Source organism: Cetorhinus maximus, chromosome 8 (assembly GCF_964194155.1).
Source record: "Cetorhinus maximus chromosome 8, sCetMax3.hap1.1, whole genome shotgun sequence".
Taxonomy (NCBI): Eukaryota; Metazoa; Chordata; class Chondrichthyes; order Lamniformes; family Cetorhinidae; genus Cetorhinus; species Cetorhinus maximus.
This window is the reverse complement of record NC_135886.1, coordinates 68,351,231-68,371,944: the sequence shown is the minus strand read 5'-3', so window position 1 is coordinate 68,371,944 and position 20,714 is coordinate 68,351,231. Positions and strand designations below refer to the sequence as shown.

General features: G+C 44.9%; 1 protein-coding gene across 5 annotated transcripts in view; it reads right to left on the bottom strand.

Annotated features, from left to right (window-relative positions):
* Positions 1-19,842, bottom strand: part of dlg3 (discs, large homolog 3 (Drosophila)) — a 693,738-nt gene extending 673,896 nt beyond the window's left edge. Inside the window, exons 1-2 of one of the 5 annotated variants that reach the window (XM_078547000.1) lie at positions 19,718-19,842; positions 266-397 (exon numbers count right to left, since the gene is read on the bottom strand). In XM_078547000.1, coding sequence (XP_078403126.1) covers positions 266-397; positions 19,718-19,733 — 148 coding nt within the window. In that variant the 5' untranslated portion in view covers positions 19,734-19,842. The remainder of the gene's footprint in view (positions 1-265; positions 398-19,717) is intronic. The other 4 variants (XM_078546998.1, XM_078547010.1, XM_078546999.1 and 1 more) reach the window with 4 other exon arrangements.
* Between the last annotated feature and the right edge of the window lie 872 nt (positions 19,843-20,714).

The following is a 20,714-nucleotide window of genomic DNA, read 5'->3' as shown; positions in this document are numbered from 1 at the left end:
CTACTCTGCATACTTCTGACAATCACTGCGCAGATGCTAACACCGTCACCAATATGTCGTCCGATGCAATTCACACCAGAAGTATACGTACACACCACAGATATTATTTTGGCCTCTAAGACCACTCATAGTTCTCAAAAAACAAGTGCTATACGTCTAAATTTTGAGCTGACTAGCTCCTCAAAATATATGTGAACTACTGTGCAAGTCAGAAAGGTTTGACAAGTAGTTAACTTTAATATCAACGTATAGTAAGGAGAGTTACCTAATAGTGCTCGGAACAAATCACTTTTGAAAATGTTTGTGACTTTCCCAATTGCCACTCGGAGTTGCTCCTCCTCTAGTTCTGGAAGATTCTTGCAGTACTTTGCAAGTAATTGCACTGCACGCTCAGTGTCTACAAAGAAAAATATAAACAGGATGTTTTAATTCATTCCATTTGTCCAGTATGGTCACAAGATGGTGGTGAAAAAATAAATCATTATGAGCCAGCCTGGAAAGATTAATCCCAAAAAAACATAGCAAACTTTCTGCAATTATTTACTGTGCCAACTTCAGACTTCATCATTCATGCTGTCAAGACCTCTTTTTAAAACAGGTTTACAGCAATCCTAAACATAATACTGAGCACTGCAATATCCATAGCAGCAACTTTAAACTACAGTATATGTTTTTAAAAAGGAACCTGTTTATGCTGGAATTGTGAAATAAAATAGATTTTTTCAGGATATTAACTCTTAATTTTGCCAGCACCTGAAAAGAGAGATGTTATAATTTCAGGTGCTAATCCTTTTATCACATAACCAGGATGAAGAACGTGACAAGTTGGGGCATTTCTGTCTTTAGAATTGAGGAGGTTAAGGAGCAATATGATAGAGATCTTCAAGATCATTAGGTAAATAGTAATTTTTTTTCCACTGGTCATTGAGACAACATTAAGAAGAACCAAATATTAGATAATTGCAAAAATAAATAAACCAGAGTGTAGGAAAACAATCCTAATAGAAAGGCTTACTAGGATGTGGAATGTTTGACCACAAATTGTTGTTGAAACAGAATGCTTCAATTTTTTAAAGGGAAATTAGCCAATTGCTTTATGAAGGTATATTAGTGAGTATGGAGACTGAACAGGAGCGTGGGGTTTGACTAGGTGTCTCACGTGGAATAAACTGCCAGCACAGACTTGCATAGTAAATGTTCTACTTTCTTTTCATTTGAACCTGCAGCTCTGATAAACGATCTGCACCACAAATGCATGACTACCTTTTCTCTTTTCAGATGCTAACTGACTATGCATTTTTTGGACCACCATACAACATTTGCAGACTAGCTTTAACCGTGGTTCTATCAGGAAAGGCATAGGAACAGTAACATCATTTACCTGGGATACAATTTAAAATACAGATTTGACAAGTTGTGTTCAAAACCTTCATAGTGGTACGTGAGCCACATATGCAGTAAGTTAAATTCTAGCTCAGTAGTGCAACATGTGGACTTAACCATTGGAGAATAGGCCCCTATGTCAAAATGTTTACCTAGTTGAAAGGTGTCTATGACTGACAATGTGTCCTGTCAATTCACAGAAAGACAATGTGCATAATTCTCCCTTCCTGAATTATTCCTGAGAACTGTGTGTTTTATGGAATTGTTCATTATTTTTAAAAGCTCATATGTATTCACAATACAATGCAATTACATTGTAATTTACAACAGTTCTTTACAATTGAGCAGCATGGCAACAAATTATGCCAGCAGCAGGCCTTCCCCAGGAACAATGACCCCAGGGGCAGAAATCCCACCCACCAAGAGTTGCCAGCCAATCAGAGACTGGCAACTCATTTTTTGCTCACCAGTGTCATCGGGGAGGTGATGGCTGCTGCTGGAAAGACAGCCATCGGAGGCCCAGGATCGCGGAGCAACCCAACCTAGAGGGGTTTTGTGAGGTGGGGGGGGTCACAGGGGATGTTGGGGGGGGTGAAGATGGAAGCAAGGGCAGGGAGATGGCTCTCAGCGGCTCCGCACCCTCTTCCCAATGCTGCATCCCTCGATTAGGCACTGAGTGCCTATGAACAAGAGACCCCTGATGGCAGGATGAGGCCCATGAGTGGTCATTAATTACCCACTTAAGGGCCCCAACTGGCAGCTGGCGAGAAGTCTGACCCCAAGCCTTCCCACCCCGGACTTAATTTTGGTGGAAGTAGGAAGGTGGCAGGGTGCTCACACGCCACCCTCCCACCTGATTAAATGCCCTCCTCACCTCCAAACACTCTACCAGAGAGGGCATAAAATTCCACCTATTGAATCCTGGCACCAATACCTGATCCACTCAAATGAGATATTTGTCTAAATCATTCCCTGTAAACAATCTCTTATTTTATAGCCCTTCAACAAATAAACCACAATAATAATAAAAAGCGTGTTGGCCTGTGAGTAATTTGCAACAGAAAAATGCATTTATTTAATTTCATCACTTGCCTAAAACAAAAGCTTCAAGAATTCACTCTCCAGTTTCATTCAAAGTCTTTTGGAAAAAAGCAAAGGAACCCTTAAATGCTCCCAGGCCGACTATACATATCCTTTCATCTTTCTGTTGATAAACAGATTGCAGGCTGGAAAATTTTGGAAACAATACATATTAGTAATGTGTTGACTGCATGCTGGTAATCTCTGCAAAGCTCTTTCTTAGCTGTGGTGAAGTGAAGCCATTCAGTTGAAGCCCAGGTTTTTTGAGGCTGGGTTTTTTTAAAAGATGTTTAAAAAATGATTTTGGGCTTCGAAATTTCAGTTACCTTGAGGAAAAATGGCAGCGAGAATGTTTTTGAAAAAAGTGATTCCATTGATTCATCAACAAACCATAAAAACTGAATGAGAGATGTGAACATAGGAATACATTTATTCACTTTCTCCAAATACAATACAAAAAGACATTAATAAACTTGTAGAGTGGTTGCTAATTGGTAAATGAATTTCTACATAACTGTGAGGTGCTGCAATTTGGTAGGAAGGGTTAAAATAAGAATAGTCTTTGGAAGATAAGATGTTTACCAGACTAATCCCTGGGATGGCAGGATTGTTTTATGAGGAGAGATTGAAGAAACTGGGCCTGTATTCTCTAGAGTTTCGAAGAATGAAAGGTGATCTCATTGAAACTTACAAAGTTCTTACAGGTTGTGACAGGGGAGATGTAAATAGGATGTTTTCCCTGGCTGGTTAGTCTAGAACCAGGGGACACAGTCTCAGAATAAACAGCACGCCATTTAAGACTGAGATGAGGAGGAATTTCTTAACTCAGAGGATGGTGAATCTTTGGAACTCTACCCAGAGGGCTGTGGAAGCTCAATCATTGAGCAGTTCAAGGCAGAAATAGATAAGTTTCTGGATACTAATGACATCAAGGGATATGGGGATAGCATTTGAAAGTGGGGTTGAGTTAGATGATCAGCCATGATCTAATTGAACAGTAGTGCTGGCTCTATGGGCTGAATGACCTACTCCTGCTCCTATGTTTCTAATTGGGGTTGAGGAACAAAGGGATCTGACAGTATAGACAAACCACTAAAGTAGCAACACAAGTTAAGAAGGCCATAAAAGAGCAAACAAGGCAGTAGGATTCATTTTTAGGGGGATAGAATTGAAAACCAAAATAATGCTAAACTTGCACAGGCCTTAGTTATACCTCACTTGAAGAACTGTGAACAGTTCTAATGTCCATGTTCTAAAAGGATGTAGAAGATGCAAAACATAATTGCAAGGATGATACCAGAATTGAGAGGCTATACAGATTAGTAAAGGTTGAATAGGCTGGGGTTCTTTTGTTTAGGAAAGAAAAGGCTGAGGGGTGATTTAGTAGAGGTCTTTAAGATTACAAAAGGGTGTGATGAGGTAAATATATAGAAGTAGTTTTCACTTGTGGGGAATGTTGTATTATCTTGGGTTTTAGACTAATATAAACAGTCAAAAGGCCGGCATAGAGGTTTGACACAGAGTTTTACTGGGAGACTTCTTGCTTCTGTTTACACATGCTAATGACTGACTGTATAAGACTGACTAGAACACATATTACATCACTTCCTGTTATGATGTATATTTAATGATCTGTCACAAGGTTCTGAGTACTGGCTCTTGAGAAGTCTCTCTCTGGAGTTCGCTTGTGATGACCAAAACACATCAGGTCAATGTTGTAGCCATCCTCTAAGCTTGAACACACTTCATCAACCTGGAAGTTGAGTGGTGTGGTTTGTGCCTTTCCAGGGTTAGGCAGTTTGCTCAGAGTGTCTGAGAGAACCATCTGATTACTGAGTTATAACCTTGAATCTTTAATGAGTAATCTTTGGAATTGAGGTGGTGCACTAGTAAGCGGTTTCTTCCAGATTATTTCTAAGGGTTTGTGGTCTGTCTCAGGCATGAATTCTTTCCTGAATAAGCATCTTTGGAACTTGCAGATCCCAAAGACAAGTGCAAGAATTTCACATTCGATATTCGAATAATTTTCCTGTGTGGACGATAGACTTTTTGATCCAAATACAACAGGTTTTTGCTATCCGGACCAAGACATGCACCAAGACCTTTCTGTGATTTGTCTACTTCAAGTGTGGTAGTTTTCTGTGCATCATAATATTGAAGACATGACTCAGCTTGTTTCAATGTTGGTATTCATCCTGCCATAGGAACGGTATGTCTTTTTTCAACAGGTCTTTTAATGGAGATGCCTTCTCTGAGAAGCTCAGAATGTATGCCACTGGGAAACTGAACAAACCTAAGCATCTTTGTAGGTTGTCCTTGACCTGCAATGTTGACATTGATTGGATGTCTTTAATCTTGCCAGGATCCAGGCGGATAATTGTGCTGGAGTAAATAGCCTGAAAAGATTAAGGTGGTCCACCTTAATGGAGCGCTTTTTACCATTGAAAGCCAAACCTTCGCACCAGGGGGTCTCCATCAACAAGTGTAAGTTTCTGTCATGCTGCTTATTTGTGCATCCTACCACAGTGATGTCATCTACAATGCACACGCAGCCTGATACTTGTTCCGTTATTAGGTGCATGTGTTGCTGAAAAATGTCTGCTGACCAATAGCCTGAAAGGTAGACAGAGGAAACAGTTTCTGCCAAAAGGGGTTTTGAATGTCATCAGCTCTTGTGGCTCTTATGACAAGTGCATGGACAAATGTTCGTTTTTGGCATTGAGCTTTGAAAAATATTTCACTGCTGTGAATGTTGGGTTAAGCTCTTCTACTGTTGGTACCTTGCGAGGGCATTTCTTCAAGGCTTTATTCAGCCTCCTGGGGTCCAAACATGACCAAATAGAACCACCTTTCTTGACTGTAGTAGTCGTGGAGCTGCACCAGTTCATGTGGTGTTGCACTCAGCAAACTATGCCATGTCCCTCCAGTTCGGTCCTCAGTCTTTCCTGAATGTGCATGTTGCATTTCCATGGTGGTTCGATTGATGGTGTTGCGCCTTCTTTGAGGGGAAGGACTGCATCACCATGGAAATCACCAATCGTGTCAAACTGTCCAGGTGCAACCTCTGGTGGTCTAGAATTAATTCAATTGGCATGCATGTACTTTGATTACTGTGGTCTTTCGACTAGGTCAACTCATGAATAGTGACCATGTACTTTTCAAAGCTCAATGCCAAAAATGAATATTGGTCCATATACCTGTCAAAAGAGCTGATAATAATCAGAACCCCTTTGGCAGAAACTATTTCCTCTGCCTACCTTTCGGGCATGCTGGCAATACTGCTACTGCTAGTCCTGACACATCCACAATGTAAAATGTCTACCAAACCAAGCTGAATTTTTTCCCTGCATTCCAGGTTTAAGGTACCTAGACAATGTATTGGTGATCCATTTTAAGCCGTGAGCTTTATGCATATATACATATCTTTGAGTGTGGAAAAGTGGAGTGTTGGCACTTCCACCTGTGTCAATCTTCACCCACTGTCGATGTCTCCCAGCCTTATTTGGGAAAATAATCTGCAGTGTCACAAAGGCTGCCATTTTGATTATGAAATTAACCTGTTCCACTAGGGTGATTATGTGAAACAGCTGCTCATTGATAGTATCTTTAACTACTCATTCAGTTTGGTTAGGCGTTCTCCCATTTTGTGGGTGGGCTTGTGGAGATGCCAAGAAGTATCTCGCCTGCCTTCACCTCTTGGTGGAGTGCTTTTGTGGTTTGAATGCTGCCTGTTCGGGCTTCTCCCCATGTTCCTCATGTTGGAATCCTGCAGAGTTTGGCCCAGTGTCCTCTAAGCCTGCAGGCCTTGCATGTATCTGCATATGCCAGGCATCTTCACGGTTTGTGGCAGAGCCTGCAGTTTCTGCACACTTTGTTTTGCCATAGCCTAAGTCGGCTGACAAAATCAGGGCCAAATGATTTATGATTGGAGTTCCCGGTTGCCCCCACTCCCCCAAGCCCCACCTCAGCTTCTCCAGTAGATCTTTTTGGAAAGCCTCTATGAAGTAGAGGCAATGATTAACTCCATAATGCATTCTAAGAGCTCCGCATCTGTGAAGTCTCAATGTTTTGCTTTCTCTCTACATCTGCTAACAAAATCATCTATGCACTCATTGGCTTTCTGCCTATATTGCATGAGATCCAAGCAGTATATTCTAAATTTTACTCCCACTTTCAGCTGATCTTCTAACGTTGACCATAACTTTGCTAGATCCTTCTGATCAGATCTGGATAGACCAGAGATATTTATTCTAAGGAAATCCTACATTTCCTACCACAATTCTGGTTTTTCTGCATCCAGCCTGTGGTCTAGGAAACATAATTCCATTTTCTGCTTGAGTAATTTGAATTCACCTGGGACATCAAACACTTTGCAGTTGACCTCGGGGAATCTGGCTGCCGTGATTTCAGCCTTTTATCACTTTTCCTCCTAAAAGAGCAAGCTTCAGTATCAGGGTTGCATCTAACCGTGATGTCCACAGAGCTGTACTGGCGCAGCGCGGGCTTCGCAAGTTTGCAGGTGGGAGGTACTCTAGTGACAGGTGGACTAATAGCATGCAAGTATGGCAATGGCGGAAAAAAATCCACGCCCAAACCACAACACTGCAAATGGCCTCTCCAGCTAAGACTGCAGCTAATTTTGATCTGAAATTATCTGGGGTTTGAGACTAGTACAAACACAGTTGTAAAGTTGGCATGGAGGTTTGACACAGAGCTTTATTGCGGGACTTCTTGTTTCTGCTTACACATGCTACTTACCAGAACGTGATATTACATCATTTCCTGCAATGACATATATATTTACATAAACATACATTCAAATTATTATACTTATTTCATCCAACCTATTATCTTAGTGTACTAACCAATATACTATCGTAGAAGGTAGACCAAAACTAGGGGCTGTAAATATAGAATAGTCACTATTCAATCCAAAAGAATTCAGGAGAAACTTCTTGCGAGTGGTTAGAATGTGAAACTTGTAACCACAACCAATAGTTGAGGCCAGGAGTCTCATGTGGAGCGCGAACACAGACATGAGCCAGTTGGGCTGAACAGGCTGTTTCTGTGCTGTACATTCTATGTAATTCTATGTAGCTTGTTTATTGTGCCCATGGAGCCAATGGGGATTACCATATTATGAATAAGAATACTCATAATTGGAACAGAGTTGCCAGTGCAACCATCTATTGAGTCATCAGGTCAAGGGAACTGGCTTTTCTTCTTTCGAAAGTTACAGGACTTTTGAGGGATGGGCAGGAGGGGTGACAGGGCTGGTTTTCTGGCAGAATGGGAAGGTGGCCTGGAAGAAAATGTCAGTGCAGCACCATAAGACAAGGATAGCCCAATGGACCACAGCCCTATCACTGACAGGATAGTGTGATTGCAGTGTGACGGTTATATAGACCATTTCCTGTTGTCTGTCAGCAATGAAGGGAACAACAAGGCATGAGCCTGACAGGATGTTGGAGGGAGTGTGGAGAATTCTTAAGTGTGGCAGCCATGGTTTGTGACTTTAAGGGATGTTTTTAAACATAGTATTTGCTTTGATGATTGATCCTTCATGTGTGTCTGTGTTTGTCGATCTCACTCTGCATTCTCTCAGGGTTAAAAGACAATTTAATTGGCCCAGAACTTCCGATCTCCAGGTGGTCTTATCCCATGGTTGCCCTACAAGATGCCCTGGGGTACTCCTTGGATGCCCCCAGACACTGACTACATGGGAATTGCCCAGGAAGGGCAATTCCCCTGCATTTGGAAACCCCCGAAACTCTGATTTAGAGTTGGAGACTTTGGATGGTTTTGACTCACTTACCGGAAAAGTTAGAAGGATGGAAGCCAGTTCCACCTCCTGGGTAACTATACTACTGACACCCCCCTCCAACTCCCCATTGGACCCTCCACCCCCTCCGACTATCCTCCTGACCACACGACTATTCCCCCCCCCACCCCCGACTACACCCCCTGACCACCCTGAACCCTCTCTGCCACCCTACCCCCTCATCCACTTACCTACCATCCTACCCCTCACCCATCTGCCACCCTACCCCCTCATACTACCCATCTGCCACCCTACTCCTTCACCCACTTACCTTACACATCCACCTTCTCTCTTTAAATTCTCAAAGTTGCTTTGAGTCCTTTGAACTTACTGGAATGTAGCAGCTGGTGCCATAAAAAGGGGCCGTGGTTTGGCTTCCCCCAACGATCCTGTATTACGAGGAAGGACCCCAGACAGGTACGCTCCGCGATTCTAAAATGGTCCGGTTCGGAAGTCTGGGCGAGAAATGCGGAAAGGTGCAAGGTAAATAAATAGGAGTGGAGTGACAGTCTGGCGGTAATGGCCACTCCTCGGAAGATTTGGGCCAATATATTAAAAAATTCTAATTCCTAATAACAAAGTACAGGTGGCAATTAGAGATTTCAAAATTCCAGTTTTTGTTTAATTTAAACCAAATGAAAAGAAAAGAGATGTGGTGTTTGACACCTGTTAATAATTAAAATGTTTACATTTTCTCACAGCGTGCCGGGTGATAACCAGTTAAGGTAATTAGAGGCTTTTTGCTTCAAGTGAACTCAATCATGATGAGGAGAAACACCATCTGTCTCTGATCTTAACACAGTTTCTGAAGTTTATAAACCAAATAACAAAAAAATACAGCTATGTAATCAGCCATCTGACTTTCCTTATTGCTTTAAAGATAAATCAATAAAATTTCCACCTGAATAAAAATTCTTAAATTTGTCCTCCAGCTTTCCTTTGCATAATTTGAAGGGCAAGTAGACAGAAACTGCTAGAATGTTGTTGACTGAATGGAGCTGTTGCGTTGTGGGAAATTAGGTGTACCACACATGCTCAGACTGCACAAGCCAAATTCGGAAGTCTAAACCACGGGCAGGATTTTCCGGCCCCATCCACCGCCCAGATCATCCGGTCCCACCGAAAATCAATGGGCTTTTGGCTGGGCCACTGCACCGCCTGCAGTGGGTCCCACCATGGGAGGGCCGGTAAATCATGGCCCCTGACTTTTGGGACAGGCTGATGTTTCCAAGTGAAATCTTTAATGAGGAGAATAATACAACTTGCATTCATGTAGTACCTTTAATGTAGAAAAAAGCATCCCAGGGCAGTGCATGGTAGCGCAGTGACAAAAAGCAACTGAGCAAAAGGAGGAGATATTATAATGAATGACTAAAAATGTGGTTAAAGAGATGGAACTCAAGGGGAACTTAACAGAGGGAGGTGGAGAGGCAGACTGTTTTAGGAAGAGAATCTCATAAAGGGAGATGTTGGCATAGTGGTAATGTGACTATGCTAGTAATCCTGAGGCCCAGGCTAATGTTCTGCGGACATGGGTTTGAGTTCCAACATGGCAGCTGATGGAATTTAAATTTAATTAATAAATCTGGAATATAAAAGCTTGTCTCACTAATGGTGACCATGACAACTATTGATTGTTGGAAAAACCCATCTGGTTCACTAATGTCCTTTATGTAAGGAAATCTGCCATCCTTACCTGGTCTGACCTTCATGTTTCTCCAGACCCATAGCAATGCAATTGACTCTTAACTGCCCACAGTTCATGGGCAATCAGTGATGGGTAACAAATGCTGGCCTTGCCAGCGATGGCCACATCCCATTAAAGAATAAAGGAAAAAAAGTAGGCTCCAGACAACAGAAGGCTCAGCCTGTTAAAGGGCTAAGTGATGCACAAGAAAGATTCTCAGAAGTTGTAGGGCTGTAGAAAGTTATACAAATATGCAGAGGCGAGGCCACGATTGGTTTTAAATATGAGGATCAGAATTTAAATTTGAGGGGGAATAGGAGCCAATATAAATCAGTGAGTACAGGGCAGATGGGTGAGCAAAACTTGGAGTCAGATAGTATATGGCAACAAAGTTTTGGATAAGCTACAATTTATGGAGGGTGAAGGGTGCAATGCTGGCCAAGAGAGCTTTGGAATAGAGAATCAGGAGGTGACAAAAGCACGGATGAGAGTTTCCACAGCAAATGGTGTGTGGCAGGGCTAGAGATAGGCAATGTTATAAGTTAGAAGAAGGCAATCTTTTTGATGTTCATGAAACTTCATTAAAATTAACACACGGTTAAACACAATTTGCCTTCAACAAATCCATGTTGGTTGTCCTTAATTAATCCCTCAATGTTCAGTCGCTTGGTTGTACTGAACTTGATTATTGCTGAAAAGAGCAACATGTTGCCGAAGCATTTTGTCTTGTACCCATCCGGACAAAATGCAAGAATGCCAAATTTAAAATGATCACAATTTATACTATGGGACAAAAGAGTGCTCGTTGTTTGTTTGGCAAGTCAACTCTGGCCAAAGCATTGCCATGGAGAAAGCAGCAGGGAACTAAAGGCTCCCCAAGCTCCCTGGTAATTCAAAGTCTATCCTGCCATCCAATATTTTGTCCATTGTTCTCAAACAGCTCTCTAAACTAACTGTCCCATCTCAAAAGTTGGGCAACCTGTAATGTTCATCAGGAATTGTACTGTTTCTCTATCTATTTCTTAACTCTATCTATATGGATATTGTCTTAACACTAAGATACCCTGACTTTCTAGCGCTAGGATAGCCCTTATTAACACTGTTATTCTCCTGCCCTTTTTCCTTATCTCTCTTTAATAATTGGGATAATTAGGTTCAGAGTCCTGCTTAAACCTAAGCTCCATCTCTATTAAAGCTATCCTTCAATAGTTATTAATGCTTACTAGTCTCTAGTTTTATTTTGAATGCTATGTAAATTAACACACTTGATTCGGATTCCAATTTTTTAGAACATTCGTTTTCTTGGATTGTTATCAACCTAGGTTAACACCTATGGATGAGACATAGGGACCTTTAAGATCAGTTTCGACCAATATCCACCATTAAATTATTTTGTTTGATGGTGAATTGGTTAAAAAAAAATCCTCCTGCATTTTAGAAGGAAAACCCAAAAGTTCCTTTTTATTCAAAACTCAAGTCCAGAGGTGCACACGACTCATTTGTGATCTCAGTGTGTAAATGTGTGCTGTATGTGCCGTGCTGAAATCATTAATGCAGTGTACAAAAACTTTAGATAATGTTTTGAGGAACATATTCTTCATATTACAGCAAATGTCAGTTTTTCATTCTTAATTAGGTATTGATCAAGGACAGTGGTGCACTGACACAATTACTGCACAGTATTGTCACAATATGCCATATCTCTCAATTTGGTGTCATTGTTAAATGTCAATATTGTTTTTAAATTCCTGTGCACATATCATTTATTCGTGTATTAAATAAGAGCAGCTCCAACACAGCCACAGTGGAATACCATCAACAACACTTGTTCGGTCAGAGAAAATTCCTTTTATCCATACCCTTTACTTTCTGGCCTCCAGCTCTCTATCCTTGCCACAACCACCTTAATTCTATATACAGTTACCTTTGCCAGAAATCACTTACCAATTTTTTGAAAATCCAAGTAAAACATCTATCTTCAAAAAATTCTATAAAAACTATGAAGAATAACTTAATTTTAAAAATTTTTGTTGAGTACCATGATTACCTCACATTTCACTAAGCGCTTCGTAATTTCAAGAGTCATAGAATTGTTACAATGCAGAAGGAGGCCATTTGACCCATCATGTCTGCACCATCTCTCCAAATGAGCATTTCACCTAGTGCCATTCTCCTTCCTTCTCCCTGCAACCCTGCAGATTGATTCTTTTCAAATAATCATCTAATTCCCTCTTCAATGCCTCAATTAAACCTGCCTCCACTACACGCTCAGGCAGTGCATTCAGACCCACTCGTTGGGTGGAATTTTCCCAGATTTGCACTAAGTGCGGTAGTGGGCGGGTAAAATGATGTTTTACCCCCAGGCCGCGATGGCGGGTTTTCATGCCGTATTGTCCCAAACCGCCCTCATTATTTATGCACTCCCAGGAAACACACCATTTCCATGGTGGGTGGACTGTCATTCGCCCACTGGCCATCACCCCGCAGCCGCATCACACCAGGCACCATGTTTTAAGTCCAGCCGCAAGCACAGCGCTCATTACTTCCAGCTCACCACTGCTGCACGGAAGACTTGGCCAGCAAAGGAAAAAAGGCCACAGGCCCCCGCTTCAACAATGAGTCCCTCAAGCGACTGCTGGATGCCGTGGAGGCCCACCAGGATGTCCTGTAACCCCGCCCTGGCTGCAGGATGGGCAGTAACATAACCAATCCAGCTTGGGAGGCAGTGGCAGCGGTGGTCAGCGTCAATGCCCTTCAGAAGAGGACAGCCACTCAGCGTCATAAGAGGATGAATGATCTCCTCTATTCCGCCAGGGTAAGTCACTCTTCTCATGACTCTCAACTCTCACACTCACAAACCCATCACACATCCACAGGGATCTCACTCATTGCTGGTTCAAGGTACATCACCATTTACTCTCTCACACACACTGTCATTGTCCTCACCCCATCCATGGGACCACTCACCACCCACATAGGCCAGGCACATTTATCATCTGGCCTGCCAGGCGTCCTGCTTAGTCTTTCTCCATCTCTATCCATTCAGGACAAGCTGGCTCACAACAAGAGCGAGGTCGCAGACCGGTGGCGGAATGCCCAAAATCGAGGTCCTCATGGACTTTGAAAACAGAGACATCCAGCTGGCCGGCCACAATCTGGACCGGTCCTGTGCTGATGCCGACGTCGGCGCTGGTCTACCAAGTGAGGATCCAGCAGTGCAACATCCATCAGACAACCATGCCGTGAGTGATGTGTCCTGTTTCACAGGCCACTGCCATGCACTAATTATCTCTCCTTGTTTTTGCAGGCACATCTGCCAAACAGCCGACAGAGTCCATGACCCAGGGCCTTCAATCAAGCCCCAAGAAACCTCTGGAGAGGCACCCTTCTCCAAATTCCATCACAGCGCTCACCCACACTCTCCACCAGCGCAGAGACACACGCCTTGGTGGGACCTAGCTTTAGAGTAGCCCTGGGATCACAATCTGGTGAGCACATTGCACTGGCTGGTCCACAGCAGGCGGCGGCAGGGACTTCCCAGATGTCCGGCACTTGGAGAACTGCTGGAGGCCAGAAAGTTGCTGAGTCTGAGTCAGATGATGAGCCTGTGGACTCGGCCATGTCACAGTAGCTGGAGCTGCAAAGGCAAGCTCGGGAACATCAGGAAGGGATGCCCACTGCACACCTCAGGTTGCAAAGCACAATGGAGGAGTCCGTCTGCCTTCAGGCTGAGGTGATAGCGCTGGTATGCCAATGCACCGAGCTCAACACTGGTAGGGTGGTGGCTGCCATGGAGACCTTAGTCCAGGACTTCACTCCTGCACTGCTGCACGGGCTCAACTCTATCGTTGATGCCATAGTTGGCCTCCAACCGTGTGTACGTGAGAGGGGTGCTGGGCAGCTCAATCTCACCCCAGCTACCCCTGCTCCTCAAGGAGTTAGACTGGGGCTCTCGGGCACCCACAGGGAAGAGGATCAGCAAGTGCACACTCCGGGCCCATCCATCCAGGTGATTCCGAGAGTATCCGGCCAATCCGACTCCCCTCTTCCTGTGACCTCAGCAGCTCCAACTCCACAGGCTGAGGAGTATGCCACTGCCACTCAAAGTGACTCCGAAAGCAGGCTGGGGCCCTCCAGAAGACGCCAGCCAAATTCATCACAGACAGGACGTCGCAGTCAGTGAGCTGTCTCCACCTCCGCTGTGGATGTCCGGGGAGCAACAAGACACAGGGTCAGGGTTAGAAAAATTAAGGAGAATTAGTTACCCTGGGTTTTAATCACTTGTACCTACCGTTCACTATTGTCAATAAACTCCCAAGAATATCTCCCTGTCTATGGCTCCCTGTTCTGGTGCGCAGTGTTCTTGTCACTCAGATGGGAAACCTTTCTGCACAATATAAAGGCAGGTGTCTCAGTCCAGGGCCTCTTCCCTGTGCTCTGTGCAGCCTTCAGACCAAAGTGATGGTCCGGCCTCACACTCCCTGAAAATATTACTGAGGCCTGCACCTCGGCGATGCTCATCATTGCTGCCAGAATGTAGTGGGCAGGCGCCACAGAGTTCTCTCATTCTTTTGATGTGCTCTCAGCACCTTTAAGGAGGGGCTGTCCCCCATTTCTTCTGCATCAGTGACCACCAATGCTGTGCTGCAGCTCCTGAAGGGCTCAGGTGCTGAAGACGGACAAAGCATCAGAGCTTCTAAAGTTTCATGGCTGCGTCTATGATATGACCCTGATCACGGAGCGCAAGCGAGCTGCCCTCAGCCAGACAGGAGTCAGACATTCTCAGAGGCTATGTGAAGATTTATGGAGTGTCCTCACTGCACGTCGTCATCATCCTCCACAAATTTAGCAGCTATGAGGGCCTCCCAAGCATTTCTGCCTTGTCTAGCCAGTGCAAGGGCCTCATCTCCATCATCGCCACCTCTGAGGACCTCCTCAGTCTCATCCCCATCGGGGTCCTCCTCATCAGAGGAGACATGCAGCTCCTCCATCTCCTCCTTAGCCAGTTCGTCTCCTCGTTGCAGCACGAGGTTGTAAAGGGCACAGCAGACGAAGACAATGCGTGACACCCTCTGCGGACTGTATTGCAGTGCTCCACCAGACTGGTCCAGGCACCAGAACCTCATCTTCAGCATCCCGATGGTTTGCTCCACCAAGTTGCGAGCTGCAGCATGAGCCTCATTATAGCGTCGCTCTGCTGCAGCCTGAGGCCGCCGCACAGGTGCTATCAGCCACGGCCTCTGTGGGTAGCCAACCCTGCAGCTTCTGTGGACCCTGGAAGAATCCAGGGAGCTGTGACCGGCTGAGGATGTAAGCGTTGTGCACACTCCCTGGAAACCGCGCACACACCTGCAGGATGCGTTTCTGGTGGTCGCATACCAGCTGCACATTCAGTGAGTGGAATCCCTTGCAGTTGATGAAGTCCACCATGTGTAGCACCATAGATCTGAGCGCCACATGGGTGCAGTCAATCGCACCCTGCACCTGTGGGAATCCCAAGATCAGGGCGAATCCAATGGCCCTTGCATCCTGGCTGTCCCGGTCCCGGGCGAAATGCACAAAGTTGCGTGCCATGGAGAAGATGGTATCCATGACCTCTTGGATGCATTTGTGGGTGGTGGCTTATGATATCCCACAGAAGTCACCTGTGGAGCCCTGAAAGGGGCCACTGGCATAGAAATCGAGTCCCGCGGTCACTTTCACAGCCACTGGCAGTGGATGTCCTCCATGTCCGCATGGCGCCAAATCTTGTGGTAAGTGGCAGATGTGAGCCACCAGGTCCCTAGGCATGAGCAGCTGTCAGTGACACTGGTTCTTGGTCATCTGCAGGAATGACAGGCTACGTCTATAGACCCTGGGTGACGCTAGGCACTGACCGGTCAGAGTTTGATAGGCAGCGTGTGCTGGAGCCCCAGTAGCCCCTTCTTCCTGAAGTTGCTGCTCCTGCCCTTGCACAGCCAGGAACCTCAGTCGCTCCCTCCTCTGTGTTCTCCGCTCTCTGTAGGCCATTGGGCATACGGCTAGGTCACCAGGCTCCATGCTCCTGATGTGGTCCTCCTGCAGCATGAAAGAAAGAGAGACGTGGTTAGCATGGGTGTACTTAGCACCTTTCCTGGCCCTGTGTGACCACCCTTAGCACTTCCCAGAGAGTGCTGGTCACCCGTCGGATGGCCAGAGATAAGTGAACTGCATGGCGGCCCTTTCAGCCTACGACATGGGGGACACTGGTCCAAACCAGGATGCTGAGATTGCAAAGGGCTGTGAGCGCCTCCAGCAGTGACTGCTACTTGGCCAGCATTGACGAGGAGATTGTGCAGTCCAACTGTTCCGCAGTCCAGTAAAGTGGTCGCATACTCGCAATCTGAGCCAGGGGCAAGAAGGTCTGGAGTACTTGGTGGCACTTTGATGCCTCTGCATTGCTTGTGTGGGCGGGCAGTATAGGAGCCTGACCCCAATCATGTCACTGTGGCTGTGCCTGAACTGTCTCAGTTGCAAAGGAATGGTCAGTTTATACAAGTGCCCCTACTGTGTGGCCACTTCCCTCGCCGACCTTGCCCTTCACCTTGATTTCTTCTGCGTGGGGTCCAACGCCTTCATGGCTGAGCAGCAGTTGCCCCCAGATCCCTCCCCCCCAACAACAGTCACCCTGGCCCCCGGCACCCCTGAAGCCCGAAAAGCAACAGGCGACCCTGGCGAGCTGTGGAGAACGATGCTGTTCACTCGCCTCCAGTTCCCCCAAAGTGAAGGCCACCAAGTGCACGTCACCTGTGTGCTGTTGTGAAACACGTCGAAGTGCTTTCCCGCCGATGTGGACGGACAATCCAACGAGGGTCCAAGAGACTGGCAGGATGGCCTTTTAATGATATGCTGCTGTATTACAATGGGCTCCCCGACGACTGTTGGCAGGAAGCACGGTTCACCATTGGCGGGCTGAGCAGACGATCATGACCTGCCTTCCCGAAGTCGTGAAACCGATCGTGCCATATTGTCCGTGCACGCCCCCTTTCACACCCAGCCAGCCTGATGTTTCAACAAGATTTTTTCCTCATGTTGTTTTTACTTCTTTTGCCAATTACTTTAAATCTGTGCCCTCTTATTTTCGATCCTTTCACAAGTGGTAACAGTTTGTCCCTAACCACTCTGTCCAAACACCTCATGATTTTGAATGTCTCTATCAAATTTCTTCTCAGCCTTCTTTTCTCCAAGGAAAAGAGTGCCAAATTCTCCAATCTTATTTCATAACTGAAGTTCCTCATTCCTAGAACCATTCTTGTAAACCTCTTCTGCACTCTCTCCAATGCCTTCACAATCTTCCTAAAATGCAATGCCCAGAACTGTATGCAATATTCCAACCGAGGCTAAACTGGTGTCTTATAACTAGTTCTGAACTAGTTCAATATAAGCTCCTTGCTCTTGTACCCAATTCCCCTATTAATAAAGCCTAGGATACCGTATGCTTTATTAACTGCTCTCTCAACATGTCCTGCCACCTTTAATGACTTGTGCACATAAAGTCCCTTTGCTCCTGCACTCCCTTTAGAGTAGTACCCGCGATCGCCGCCCATGATGGAGGCCAGAAGGCGATTTCATGCTGGCGGGCCAATTAAGGCCTGCCCAGTATGAAACACGAGCAGCAGTGCTCAGCGCTGCCTGTGTGGGCGGGGGGGAGGCGGGGGAGCGGTTCGATCGTGAACTTTGCGCATGTGCATGAGTGCACGCTTCAGAATCTCCCTGAGGCACAGAGCTGCCTCGGGGAGATGAAGAGTTGTAAAAACAAAATATATAATTGAAAAATGAAATAAAACATGTCCCCTCATGTGACTCTGTCATGTGAGCAGGAACATGTAATTAATTAAATTTTAAAACTTTTATTTTATTTGCTTTAGGAAACCTCAACCTGCCGGTGGATGACGCTTCCTAAAACGTGCAAAGGCCACTTGGCCTTTTCGCCTGCCCGCCAACCGTAAGGTTAGATGGGCAACAAAAAACTTCTTTTAATAGCCTTGTTAATGGCCTAAACAAGCCTTTTAATTGTCGGCGGGTGCGCTGCTGACTCTGGCACGTGCCCGCTGACTGAGATATTGTGCGACTGCGTGTTGACGTTAGGACGCTCGCCTGACGTCAACGAGTGGGTCAGGCGTGCGCGCGCCTGCTGAGCTAAAAATTTTGCCCCCAAGGCCTAGATCATTCATATATATCAGGAAAAACAAGGGTCCCAATACCGACCCCTACGGAACTCCACTAAAACCTTCGCCCAGTTCGAAAAACATCCATTAACCATTACTCTCTGTTGCCTGTCACTCAGCCAATTTTGTATCCATGTTGCTACTGTCCATTTTATTCGATGAGCTATAAATTTTCTCACAAGTCTGTTGTGTGGCACTATAACAAATGCCTTTTGAAGTCCATATGCACCTTATCAACAGCATTGCCCTCAACAATCCTCTCTGTTACCTCTGAAAAACACCAACAAGTTCCCTTAAGAAATCCATGCTGGCTCTCCCTAATTAATCCTCACTTGTCCATGTGTCTCGAATTATAGTTTCTAGAAATTTTCCCACCACCGAAGTTAAACTGACTGGTCTGTAGTTGCTGGGCTTATCCTTACACCCTTTTTTGAACAAGGAAACCTTGACCAATAATGTTCTATAAACTAGGTATAAGATGATGCACAAAGGAAGCCCATGGTAACTTTCCACTTTTCCACTCATTTTTCCCTATGTCAGGGATGGGGATTGGGTGGGGGGGGGGGTGCGGGCGCGGGGGGCAGGGGAAGAAAATCTCTTGGCTTTCGCTTGGCACCTGCCCTAGTGGAAAGACCAAATGGGAATGTATTGCATGGGGAATCATAGCATTATACTGTCCTGATTTGTGATACTGTGATTACATTTTCTACTGAAACACGCTGGTTATGGATGAATTAAACACAGCGTCAGAGATGCAAAACTCAGTGTCAGAAAATTAATCAGTTGATAACCATGCTTGGAGTGAAATCACAATAACCACACGAGAAGTGAAATCAGCCTATCCATAAAAAAGGCAAATCATCGATATAGACTTGACACTTATAAACGTAATCTCTTTCCATGTCTATCACTTCACCTGCATCAGCTTCAATTTATAAAGTGCTCCAGCTGCCTGTCCAGGCTTCATCCTGCTATTCTACACAAAGTACCTCCGTGCACTGGTGGAAAATAATCCGTGGAGCACATGGGCTTTCAACAATATATACTAAATCTGTTTCAATATAAAACATGTAAAAAACAAAATAAGAGATACGGACACAGCAAAACTTGATCCGCTTCTCCCAAGCTTTTACTTGCTAATTGTTTCTCTGCCTTGCTATATGTTAACAGCTAGGAGAGACTCACCATCAATCTTACACTCAAGTGTTATACAGCACGTGTGGGCGCGTCTCTGATAAAGTCTGAAGCACATTTAAACATGCACAACCATAGTCAGAGTCACTAGCAGCCTCCGTGAATATTCCCAGATGGGCGCCCTTGTGTATTAAATTCCTTCAATAATCACAGCACTAAATAGAAGACAGCCATGCAAAAAAATTGACGCAGCGATTTCAGTATGAGCCCACTTTTGTTCTCAACGGGCAAAAAAAAGTGCAACAAACTCATCAATTACTCTGAAGTAGTACATTTTATCGCAAACTAACAAAGCGCACGCGGCACGGAGAGCTTTAGAGAACATGAACGACAGGTACTGTATTATATAAAGATGCTGCACTGCACCTTCTCTGTGAACCATTGTTGAGCTTCAAACCCCTCCTTTACACTCGACCTTCCGTCTACCCCATCATACCAAAGGAGTGACAGCGACCATCCAGCTACTCAACAGTTGCAATCGGCAGGATTTGTGAAAGTGTTCCCAGCTGGCGGTTTGCTATCGTATCCTCCCTGCTCCGAATGGCGCTGCTACTCCTCGGCTGTTCTGGTATCATTCAGCGATTTGGCGAACCCGCAAAAGGCTGCGTTCAGGAGCTCCAGCAAAAACAGAATCGGACTCAAGACAGGAGTCAGCGACAGTCAGAAAGAGTGAAAAACACTGGGTAAAATGAAAGAATCGAGATTGGGAGCATCGAGACAAAGAGAATGGAAAAGTGAGAGAAAAACAGAGAAACAAGTAGAAAAATGAGAGCAAATAACGGACTTGGAGGAGACTTAGATGTAGAGGGCGATAGAGGTAGTGAGAAACAGGAGAAGCAAGAAAGAGATCAAGAGACTGGAAAAGTGAGAAAGAGACAAAAAGCAGACGCGAAAAAAGGCGGCGAGAAATAAATGGGAGAGATAAACAGGCAAGGAGACCCAGATACAGAGAGAGATGGGATAGTGAAAAAGAAACAAGCGCTGGGAGAATAAATGAAAAATCAACCATGTGAAAAGCGAGAAGCAGGAACAGTGAGACAAAGTGAGAGACAAAGACGATGTGGAACTCAGTACTACATAGGAGTAGTCGAAGCCAACAGCATAGATGCATTTAAGGGAAAGATACACAAGTACATGAGGGAGAAGATGATAAAAGGAACAGGAGTATTTTAAACAGCCATTTAGCCCCTTGAGGTTATTTCACCATTCAGTTAGATCATGGCTGATCTGTACCTTAACTCCATTTATCTGCCCTTGTTTCATATCCCTTGATACTATTATCCACTAAATTCTATCAACATAAAGCAATAGCAAAATACAATGAATGCTGGAAATCTGAAACAAAAACAAAAATTACTTGGAA